At 42.7% G+C, this 12,362-nt stretch overlaps 1 protein-coding gene across 1 annotated transcript in view; it reads left to right on the forward strand.

Moving 5' to 3' along the window:
* Positions 1–1,677, forward strand: part of LOC103800256 (histone H3.3-like) — a gene marked incomplete at its 5' end in the record, with an annotated part of 3,417 nt that extends 1,740 nt beyond the window's left edge. Inside the window, one exon of the mRNA XM_009072626.1 lies at positions 1,028–1,677. Coding sequence (XP_009070874.1) covers positions 1,028–1,156 — 129 coding nt within the window. The remainder of the gene's footprint in view (positions 1–1,027) is intronic.
* Positions 1,678–12,362: the final 10,685 nt, after the last annotated feature.

Here is a 12,362-nt window from a genome sequence, read left to right on the forward strand (position 1 = left end):
TCTTGGTACCTGTGCTGGTGTGATATTGGCATGCTAAGATGCTTCCTAGGAGATGGATAGGTGTTAGAATTTCATGTCAACCCAAAAATGTGTAAACAGTTACCATGGCTGTGCTGGGCTTAACAGCAGCTAAGTTCATGTGAGCCAGAAAAACAACTAGGGCCAACTGGACTTCTGTCTAACTCAGAATCCTGTCTGCAGTTGCTCAGTAACAGGGAAAACACAGTGGTCAGTGTTGTGTTTTTTTCAGGATAGGACATCTTGCACTCCCAGGTGCTGACCCCCTGAGTCTCAGAGATGTCAAGTGAGGGCCTTTGGTGATAGTGGGGGTCTGTGCTGTGTGCCCCAGATAGACAGGAGGTGCTTAGGCAGGAAGAAAGTATAGGAGTAGGACAAGTGTTTGATGGTAATTCTCTGACTGATGTCCTGGTTTTGGTGGTTAAGGAATTCCTGAGCTAAAGAAGTTGTACTTTTATTTCTAATAATTCTCAGTACATTTTTTGTCTCTTAATTTTTGACTTCTGAATTAAGCCCCTCTTAAGTATCCTATGGCAGGGAGCTGTGCGCTTGAACTTCATGTTGTGAAGGAGTATCTGCTCTGCTTTTCCTCTGCGCCTGCCAATTTCACCTGATGCTCAATAATCCTTAGTCTGGAAGAGGCAGCAGACAAGTCACTCCAATAGTGTAACCCAGCTTTTGAAAAGAGAATTTCCTAAACAAACTAACCTCTAGAGAAGAAAACTCTTCCCTTTTCTTGTGAGTCCCATCGGAATATTGGTTCGGTTGTGTTCTGGAGGATATTTTTACTGAGTGGCAGCAGTACACTACTTGGACATAAAACATTATTTGGTGGTTTATAAGAAAATGGAGGCTTTTATTTTTTGAAAATCTAAAAATTTTAATGCTTGTGAGCAATAAAAATAGAAACCTAAACTTAATGTCATGTTATATTGTACTTTTAATGACAGTTATTTTTTTCTTAGCCCTCAGAGACTGAAAGTCTTCTTAACTCTCTCTTCCACACTAGGAGGCAAGTGAAGCCTACTTGGTTGGCCTGTTTGAAGATACCAACCTGTGTGCTATCCATGCCAAACGTGTCACAATCATGCCAAAAGATATCCAGCTAGCACGCCGCATACGTGGAGAGCGTGCCTAAACTTCACCACGATGGGTTTGTCATTCTCGAAGCAAAATCTTCTTTCTGTTATTGGTAGTAATGAACGTTAGATATTTTTTCCATGGGGTTAAAAGGTACCTTAAGTATATGGTTGCAAGTGGAAAAATAGGGGACAGTATTGGGTATTGGCAAGTTTTTTTTCCATTTTCATTTGTGTGTGGATTTTTAATATAAATGAGGGGACATGAAACAATCAGTGTGGTCAAAAAAAATAGCAATTGTTGAAACTCGTTCACCAAAACAACTTTATAAAAAAAAAATAATTATAAATAGACCTGTCAAATTTTTCTGGACTATGCCAGCATTTGGATTTTTTTAAACAAGTAAATTTCTTATCAATGGCAACTAAATGGTGTTTGTAGCATTTTTACCATACAGTAGATTCCATCCATTCACTATACTTTTCTAACTGAGTTGTCCTACATGCAAGTACATGTTTTTAATGTTGTCTGTCTTCTGTGCTGTTCCTGTAAGTTTGCTATTAAAATACATTAAATGATGCTTGCTTTTAGTCTTGATTTTTAAATATCACACATGGGTTATAACTGATTAAAAAAATCTCCCTTCCCTTCCCTTTTTCTCTTCAATATGTGGCCTGAATACTTAGAACAGATTTAGGAAACACTGGAGATACCACCTTGGCTGAAGTAATGTATAGACAAGAGGTTTTGAGAGTGTAAAATTCCAGTCTGCTCCATGTGAAAGCAAGTTTGATGAGTGTATTATCAGCTAGAGTCTGGAACTGGGCTGAGCTGTCTAAGCTACAGTGCTAAGAAAAAGCAATCTGTTGCCATTTGGATTCCTTTCTTACTCAACTTCATGCTGAATTTGGAGGCATTTCCGATTTTCATGGTTTGTTGGTGTGATATAAGTGGTGGGGTGTAGTGGTTTGGGTTTTTGGTATTTTTGGGGGGGTTTCTTTGTTGTTTTTTTTTTTAACTCTTATTTAGTTTCTCAGCTTGTAGGTGTTCACATTTTGGTTGATTACCTTTCTGTTTCAGTCACACCCTCTAGCATTTTTGAGAGCTCAGTCCACATATGTTTACTTTAGGTTCATACACTCCAATCAGAAAGACGCTTTTGTACCGTTTTTACTGGTTACAATACTTCATAGAAGCAGTATTCAGGATCACACATTGAAAACTTACTGGGTTTTTTTATATTCCCTCCTCAGTTGCTGATGAAAGTTGATGTTGAAGAAATTTACTGCTGAAATTATGTTCTACAAAAACTTGGGTTTAATTTTTCACCTGAAACTGATAAAAGGATTCTGATGGACCAGCCTGGAAATGAGTTATGTGGTGTACTTCCTGATATCTCTTGCAGATAATGAAATGGGTTTACATAGAAAATACTTAGGTGGTGAACAGATTTCACCTCTGTGTTAAGATTCCTGCAGAGCTTATTTGCTACTAACTTCTTTCAAGAGGTTTTGAGTCAGCTCTAAACACGAGTGAATTTGTCTGAAGATTTCCAAAGAGGATTAATAGAGATATATTATCTGCTTTGGTATCTTGAGCAGAGAGCCAAAAATTACAGCATAAATCACATTATTCATAACTTGCTCAGCTTTAGTAATGAGTGCTGTCTGCCAGGGTTGTGCAAAGTAAAGTCTATTTAAATGGAGTAGCTTGTCACAGAGAAGACTTAATGCTAGACAAAATGTGATCACACCCTTTTGATGCCAAGCAGTTCATAGCTATCAACTGAAAATTAAGGAAGACTTGTCTTGGAGCATCTAGAACAACAGAAAAATAAAAGGTGAGCGACTGAGATTTCACTGATTTAAGATGTCACTTCTGTCTACTTGATAGCAACCCTGTTAAACTTGTTGTAAATGCATTTCAATTTAATTAACTACTTGTTTTGTCCCATACTTCAGAATTCTGTTTCATCTATCAGTCAACAGTGCTGCAAGCACCTACACAGAAAGGTAATTAGGCTGTGGGTTTTTTGGTTTAATAACCTGGAATTGAAGTATTGATAAGGAGCTTAAATTTTGTCTTTCTTAGTTATATTAGGAAACCAAATTAGAGATTTTGGGACTCGAATGAAATACTGAGCTCTTTCTCTTAAAAGAGAGAATTGGGGTGAGGCATATTCCAGTTTAATTGACAATGAGCTAAACTCTTCAAGGCAGAAGGAATCCTGATAGAAGATAAGGGGGTCAGGGATCTATGCAGATGACATTTCAGTATGCAGTGCTACACCTGCAGCTTAGGGATAGATTTTACCTTCTTGAGAGTGTTGGTTATGGCAGTTGTGGTCCTAGAGATGCCACATGAATCCTGTCAGTGATTAGCTGTCTATGCCTATATTGATGGCAAGAAACTTCAATTTCTAAAATAGTTTACTTTTTTTTTCCCATACCAATTCTGCTATTTCCTGGGCAATTCAGTTCCAGCCGAGATCATGAATAGTAGAAACAAGTTGTGATCATGTGGACATACTTCTGTGGAGGACTTTAACTGTATTGGGTGCAGGGATGGATGTGAAATGGCTCCTTCTTAGTAACAAACATATTCAAAAGCTGAACATCATTTTAAGGCATATTGTTTCATGTATGGCCACAGCTCTATTTCTGAATTATTTTTGTGAAGTCTTTTTTAATGTTTGTGATGCTGGTTTTTAGGTCTTTGTTTTAGATTTGTGTGTTAACATCTGAATTTACTTGCTGTTTTCTCAAGAGTAAATACAAAACCTCAAGTTGGTTGCTTTGTATTAGCAACACAAAAAGCCAACTTGCTTACTAGAGCCAAAAATTATTGTGGGAAATAATTTCAGACACAAGACCAGTCTCTCTTGTGTCTCTGTACAAAATTCAGCTGGCAGTTCTGGAGAGCTTGGCTAACATGGAGCTTAAAACCAGCATTTCAGATTTTGGTTGGAAAAGTAACTTGCTGGAGATGAAGTAACTAATGTCAGTGTACCTGTGTTTTAAGTGATGCATCTCTGGGCTGTGTTCCTCTAGCCCTTTATCCCACCTGGCAGTAGCTATTAGGTGATGCCACAGTCCAGGGGCCAGATCCATTCATGCCTGCTCTGTGACAAGTTGTACGTACTCGAAATTGGTAATGCCATCCTGATAAGGAAGGAGAGCTAAGTGTATCTTGTTTCCATTAAAATAAAGTCCCACTAACAGTCTCACACTGGTGAATATTTGGGTTGCTTTTTGTAACTTGTGGTTACTGTCCCAGGACATGCATTTTTGCCTTCTGACTTTCACGGCGTTTTGTGACCACTTAGTGATTTCAATCCACTTTTTGGTGTGACTGAAACATATGTCACACATCATTTTTGGTCAATTAGCCAAATAATTTGACTCAGCATATCCCCTTGATGTAAAGCACTAGAGCAGGCAGGAGGATAGGGTTATTCTTTTCCCTAGCAGTATACAGTTTTGGTTCAGTACATTTAATCCAAACTTGTGCCTGTGCTACCATACCAATATCAGCTTTTCCTTCCACACTTGCCTCTGTGGTGGGTTACTTCAGTTTATCTTCTGGAGCTTAATTTTAAATTCAAGACTTAATGAGGTACAAGTAATACAGAGATCAAATATGTTGATGGCAGTTTACTGTGATTTAGTTTCTTACTCTAGCAAATACTTGCAACTTTTGTTGACTTTCATAGGAGTAAGGAATTAAACAGTTTTCATTTAATTGGGTTTCAAAGGCTTGAATTCAGAAAAGGAATTCTAGTGTTGGGAAAGTTGTTGGGCTTTCTCCCCCAGTCCAGATCACCTCATTGATATTGGGGAGCTGTTTGCTCAGCTTTTACTTGTCTTATTCCTGTCATCGTGTATAATGGATCATCCTCAGTGATGAAATATTTTTGTGCTAAGTGGACGTTGCAGACCTGTTTGTGGCAGGTTTGCCTCTAAACAGACAACTCTTTTGCTGAACAGAAAGCCCCTGTTTATGTCTTTTTTAATTTTTTTTTTAATCTGAGAGGGCTTTGATATTCTGACCTGGTTAATACGATGTCAGAAAACTAGCTTAGTGTGTGAAAAGCAGTACATCTGTCAGTAGGGACTGTTATGACTGCACAGGCTGATCTGCTTAATGTAAGCTACATAATTTCGTCAGATGGTACCTAATCCAGTTCTTATTGTCCTTTTGTATTTAAAACATATGATGCTTAACTGTGCATGTAGCAGAGACTGAAGGGTTGCTATAAAAGACAGCATGTGCACCAAAAACCTCTCTAGGCAATGGGAAGGGACTACCTAGTTTCTCTTTGGGAGAGCTACTGTCAAATACTTGATTAAGGCAAGAAACTGCTCTCAAAAAAGCTCCCACAAACTGTAAGAATGTTTTACTTCTTAAATATGCTTTAGAAGGGTGCCTCAGCATGGCATGAGCCTTCTTTTGAAGGTTATATTTCAAGCAACCATTGCCTGACTGGGGGCGTGATCATCCCCCACCCCTCCTTTATTGCCTGGCCTCATACTGTTGGGCAGCTGTTAGTCAAAACACATCCCTTCCTTCTGCCTGGATGAGAATAAAGTTGGGATGGAAGAGTTCTGGTGTATGGCCAAGTGTCTACTCCGGATGAGGTGAGCTGATGGTGTTTCAGGGGCTATGAATGGAGAAGTAGGATTGAGGAGGAACATGTAGGTGAGGAGATGCCTTTTTCTTCCCTTGCCCTTACAGGCAAGGGAAGAAAAAGGCATGTGATAGACTTTGACACTTCTTGCTGTGCAGAGGTGGTTGGCCTATTTCAGAGGCACTTTCTGCATAGGAAGTTGTTTTCTGGGTGATGTCCCAGAGGCCTCTGTGTTTTTCCTGATTCATACCACCCCTGCCCATCTTTCTGGCCCATGCATGGGGATTGCAATAAAATTTAAAATAATAATTTAAAAAAAATAATCCACAACAACAATAAATATGAACTTTGTAGGAGATAGGTACCACCTTTATTTGAGAACTTTCTGTGTGTGCTTGACAGTAATGGAATACTTCTGAATAGTGGGGAGGACAGTATGAATTGTAGCTGTAAGAGTGAGGGGCTTTTTGGCTGCCTCTTCCCTGTCATCCCTGGCAATATTACCTATTACATGATCACAACTAAATAAATACACTAGAAATCTATTTATTTTAAATTAAGAGTATTGTGGAATTCTGTGAAATGGCTACAAAATCCTGAGGCTTAGGAATGCTCTTGTTTGAAGCATGCCTAGGCTGAAACTTTCTGGTTTTTTCCTTGATGATGATGCTTACTGTCCTTTTACAGCAGTAACACCAAAGATCAGAACACTTAGGCAGTGTCCCCCAAAACATGAAGTTGGGGTCAAGGGCAGTGTGTATGCTCTCCAAATCAGTGCCATAGACACTATTCAGTGGGAAATAAGCCTGGATTTTCTGTCCATCTCTCTTGATAACACATTTGTAGGCTTATATGTAGCTTGTGGTTTGAGACGTGTGCTTGTATTCTCTGCTGTATTGTCTCCTGCCAGCAGCATCCCCCTCATCTCCTGTAGACACACTATTACACACAGCGTGGTCTCCAGCAGCAGGGGGGCTTTGTGTTACTAAAATCTCCCGCGATGTCAAAAAGATTTAAGAAGTGGAGGGGGGAAAAAAAACCTGAAACAGGAAAAAAAATCCTTACAGCTCTGGAAACCACTTGTGTCTCCTGAAGATGTTAGGACTGAGCATTCTTACTCCCTCCTTAGAGAGGAGCCTGCCCTCACCTCCTCTTTGCACAATGTTTGCATTTGTGTATATGCTACACAGAAGTGTCTCTAGTAAAACCCAACCGGGAAATGTCTGTTGCATATACATCTCACAGTGAGTGTGAGCTAATTCCACATGCCTCAGTGATAAATGTTAACAGTTAGCTTTGCCCGTACCATGCTTTGCTCATGAACAGTTGATCTCCTCTCTCACCAACATAGATTTGCGAGAGATTTTAGGAGTTCAACTGCTTTTGAGCTTTCCTTAGCATCTGTTGGAGCTGGTGAGGAGTGTATTCTCTGTTCTGCCTTTACCTTGTGACTGCTTTGAGGAGAGGACAGGCTGAGATGACATATCAGTCATCAGGTGAGAGAAACTCCATTATTTTGTGTGCTGGAGGAGGACGAAGGCTGAAGAAACAGTATTTACAGTCCTGCTCAGGCCTCCCTCTCTGAATGCATCATTGCCTGGCAGCTGAGCCCCTGTCAAGCAGCCTGTGGGTGGGAAGGCTGCCAGGTGAACACATGGGCATGGATCCGGCCATGAGGAGTGCGAGCATGAATGGTGGATGGCAGGATGGGCATCCCAGCTGGATGCATCCCCAGGACCCGTTACCACAGGGGCTGTGTGTCCCTACATCTAAAGGCTGGAGCGACTTCAAACGGTCTCCATGCCTGCTAATTCAGGGCATGGGAAGGTTGCCAGGCTGAGGCATGCAAAGCCCTGAGACCTCAGGCTTCAGCTTAGCCACAGAGCAGGTAAGGAGTTGGTAGCAGCAACACAAGCTTCCATGCGCTGGCTTGCTGTCGTGCTTTGTCTGGAGGGGCTGCCTCCACGGGTGGGTGGGTGATGGCTTTTCCTTTGTGCCTGCTTCCACCTGCACCCCCTGAGACTGAGGGCATGGGCCAGAGAAGATGCACAGAAAAAACGACTGTTATAGCACGTCCTCTGTGTGTGTGTGTGTGTGCAGGCATACAGAGCATAGGGATTGCCAGGCTGATGCCAGCACTACTCTCCCAGGAGGACAGAGTGTGAGCTGGGACCTCATCAGGCAGATGTGAGCAACAGGGGGAGTCCAGGGTGCTGGTTTGAGGGATACTGGTGTGGATGCAAGCACTGCCTTCCAGGAGATAACTGGCACAGTTGAGGTCAGTTGTGTCAGGAGGGCTTTGTTCTATTCCCAGTTCATGACCTGATGAGTAGTTAGGAGTGCTGACTCTCAGAGTAGTCACTGAACTGACACCAGGGAGTTGGGACTTGCTCCTGACTTGACCTGGGACTGAGCTGGGTGGGGAGTTCAGGTGTTTCCCAACACACTTAGCACCAACCAAGGGAAAGTGTTACACAATGTGTGGACCTGCAGTAGTTGTTGGCTCCCACCAAGCCCTGTCTCCAGGTCTGTGTGTGCAAAAAATGAGCAAAAGCATTTGTCTTTGACTGCATTGTTGAGGAAGAGGGACTCATTTAGTGGATTGGGGTTAAGGGTTTTTATGATGAGGACAGCCCCCTTGCCATGACAAAGAAAGACATCATTCCATTCTCCCATTCTCTGGTATATGAAATGCTTTAAAATTATGTTACTTGCCCTTGTTTTGAAGCTGGCTCTTTGATAAAACCTCTGGCTTTGCTGTGCAGCTCAAACGTAGTGGAGTTAAGAGGTGTTTTCTGCCTGGTGTCAGCTTGAAGCCTTGCAGATGCTGAATCCCTCTAGAGAAGGGCACATCTGTTCAGGAATCTGATCTCATTTCTGCCTTATAGATTTCTCCAGCTAAATGGACCATTTGCTTTCATGAATGTAATTGCTTTGAATGCTGTGGAAAAAGAGAAGCCAAAGCCACAGCCAGTATCTAACCTTGCCAGTGTTTATTCAATAAATTAATAAACACTAATATGGTAGCATTCGAGTTCACAACAATGCACAGCCTATTTTTAAGCCATCTTGGATATTGCTAGAAGAGCAATCACACAGCAGCCTCTATCTGGAATGTAAAAATCCTGGCTACGGGTGCAGATAGGTGTTACAGTGCACCCACGAGCATTGTGGAGTCAGGGCATAACAGCTCCATAGAAACACATCTGTTCCTGCCACACTGGGGTGGAGCTGCTTTGCCTCCACTGCCTGCTGCTGCTGGCGCTGAATTTGTCCCCCTGGTCTTACTTACCTGAACCTCAGGAGACCCTGTAAAATACAATGCTAATACCAGGATGCTGTCAGCCTTGGCACGTTGTTCCTGAGGCTGCCCTGACCTTCCTCCAGCCTGGCTGTTGTGCAGGGCACGTGCTCCCAGTATGGAACACAATGACTTTGTCTCCCCAAAACCACTGAAACTTAGGTCGCTCAAACTTTGGGTCATTACGACTTGTGTGGTCTTTCTACAAATCAGAAAGGCATAATTATATTCTTGCTACAAAGCTTCTTCCCTTCGCTGCCATGTCACCTTGCCCTTCTCTGCCACATCTGTAGCCTGAAAGGAGCAGTGGGTACATCCTCCCCATGCACAGGGTCTGTCCTGCCTCTGCATCCCCCCAGTTCCTGGCCTTTGTGGCAGGGAGATATGCCTTGTTTCTGCAGGCACCACAACTGCTGTGGTAATTTGTTTGACTCAGGCCGTGTCCTCTCAATCTGGCAGCATCCTTCCCTTCTAGTACTCAATTTCCCTCACCTTCAAAGTTTGGTAAGAGGTTGGGCAGATGTTTTTGATATACTTAATAGTATACATTATTTGATAAAAGTATAATTTATATATATGTAATGAATCATGTTACATAAGCATATATTTATTGTAAATATAGTGTTGCAAATAATATATAATCAAGTACATGTTTATTAAAATCTATTAGAGTAATATGTTATAATTTAAGCATATGAGGTTGGACAGATGCTCTTAATGGTTAAAAATAATATTTATAATAAATATATATTTTAGCATATTAAAAACCTCAACCTCATATCAAAGTCACAGGGGGAAGGGAATGAAGTATTATGATGGAAGGTTACTGCTAGCTTTTTATAACTATAATTTTTTTTTCCAAAGGCCTGATAAAGGTAGGTTGCCTTAGGTATACCTGTTGATGTTGCCTTGTCTGTATTTTCTTTAAAAGCAGCAGCAAAAGTTAAGTGGATTTTTCAGAAGGAAGTGGCATCTTTACAGATGTGCAGCTATGAAAATGACACTAACCAAACCGTGGAGGTCATGGCTATCACTCAGGCCACAGCCACCAGGGGCCAGCCCAGGGGCCAGCCCAGGCGCTGTGTTTTTCTAGAGGGTGTGAAGTGCTCCAGCGTGGAGAACTGTGTGGAGATTTCCCTCCTTCCTGCTCATGTACGTGCTCTCTCCTGCCCTCTCCTTGTCTCCTTCAAGAGCTGCCTTTGCAGCTTTGAGGCCAATGCAGCACAGTTCTAATGATGACTTCTTTCTTGGATATCTTTTACTAAATATTAGAAAATTCATGTGTTTGTTCTGGGCCTCCAGAAAAGTGTACCACCAAGCTAAAACAACCTTCTCAATAACTGACCAGCAGAAAGAGCCTCGTTCACAGCCAGTCTGTCTGAGGTGGTACCAGTAAAACCTAGAGGTTATTCTGGATGTAATGTGTGTGCTGTCTGTGAGGTCCATCTGAACCTGGTCCTGTCCCCACTCCCACTTTGCTGAGAGCGTGTCTGTGGTCAGCTTAGCCCCAGGGCTCCAGGGTCACAGCAAATGGTCCCCCTAACCCTCCCAGTGCCCACACCAGCACCCTTTGCCAAGCAACTGGATGCTAGGAGCTCCTGTGGAGCCATTGAGGGAACAGCTCATGGAGCTCTCATGCTTGCAACAACTGCAGGTGACCAAGCCAAGCCCCCACCACAGCTTGCATGGCATCAAATCACCTCCTGGGTACTGGGGATTAGTGTGGGAGGGATGGTCAGAGCTGTGTTTGTGATTCTGAGCTCTGAAATCCTGTTCTACATCAGTGTTTCTTCACTCTCCCTCTCCCTCTCTCTGTCTCTCCCTCCACCACATCCATTTTGCTTTTCTTCCTGAGAACAGCTTAGGTGGGCTGTGGCAGGAGGAAGAAATATTGGGTGCTGTCTGGAGCTTGCTTTTAAGCAAGGTAAACTGGGAGCAGACAAGGCCCATGGTAAACAGTTTGTCACCACAGAGAACTACTTTTATTTAGCCCCATGGTGCTACTGTTATCCTCAGGATGTGGCCTGGTACTAATCAGTTGGTTTAATTAGGATGTGTTGGTCCTGAGTGGCTGCTGCTTTTGTGCCAAGTAATGTGGAGATGCATGCAGTGCCTATTGCTACATCCCGTGGGTGCTGAGAGCTGCTGGACTGGGGTACCAACTCTCAGCTCCTGAGGAGAACTGAGTAAGATGCTGAGTTATAGCTTTGGGGTGGAGGAGGCCAAAATGAAATGAAGCAAGCCTCTACCCATTGGTACTTATACAATGCCACAGTTGTGACTAGCACTTCACAGGTTGAGGAAGAGTGTGCTGGAAGCATTTCCATATCAAATAAACTCAGGATTGAGTACAACAAACCACAGGGTGGAGCAGAAGGGTAGTGGAGACAGAGGAGCAGAAGATGAGAAGTGGAGCAGAACTGCCCTGGGATGCAATCAGCACTGGGGACACAAACACACAATTTGCTCTGCCCAGGAGCAGGATTTCCCTCCTTGTTCTTGCCCTGAGAAAGACTTTCTCAGCAGTCTTGGACAAGTTACATTACTTCTGGATTTCCCTTCTCTCTTCTAAAAATGAGGTTGCTGCTTGTATGCCTTTACAGCAGGGCCAAAATTGGTTGGAATTTATTTATTTATTTATTTAATGAGAAACCAGTGTCTTTGATGGTGGATTTTGGCTCCACTTTGCATCTGCAATCAGCCAGTGACAGTTGAAGATTATGACATTAAAAATACATCTTTTAACTGCAGTTAATTGATCCTCATGGAAAATTAGCATGCAATGGGCCATTTACTCTCTATTTATCACTATACTTTGCTGAATGAACTTAGCTCTGCTGTCTGCTACTGTATCTCCACTGTGATGAGTGAATCTCCTCATATCTCAGTGATGCTGGGCTTTGATTTCAGAAGACAGAGGGTAACCCCAGCTGGAGCAGTCAGCAGCCACCCAGCTCTGCAGATGCCTCTGGAGGATCTGCTTCTGGATGGTTTCAGATGCCACGTGGATGCTCTGCTGTAACCTGCATCCCCATATTTCCTACTACTGCTTTCCTTTTCCTGCCCCACTGAGGCTCAGGCTGGGAAGCCACAGCCACGTGTGTGTCCCCAGCCTGTACATCAAAACTCAGCTTTCTGCAACTGTGGCTCCACAATAAACAAGGAGAGCATGTCCCTGCTTGACTAGTTAAGCAGAGTTTCAATATCTAGTCCTCATTTCATGCAGGCAGAAATGAGAAGGAAGAAGAAGATGATTTTTCTCTGCTTCCTGGCAGCCTATCATGCCCTTGCAAACCTGCCTTTGCAAAGCCAGCCTGCAAATTCAGTGTTAACAGC

The sequence above is a fragment of the Acanthisitta chloris genome, unplaced genomic scaffold (assembly GCF_000695815.1).
Source record: "Acanthisitta chloris isolate BGI_N310 unplaced genomic scaffold, ASM69581v1 scaffold14454, whole genome shotgun sequence".
Taxonomy (NCBI): Eukaryota; Metazoa; Chordata; class Aves; order Passeriformes; family Acanthisittidae; genus Acanthisitta; species Acanthisitta chloris.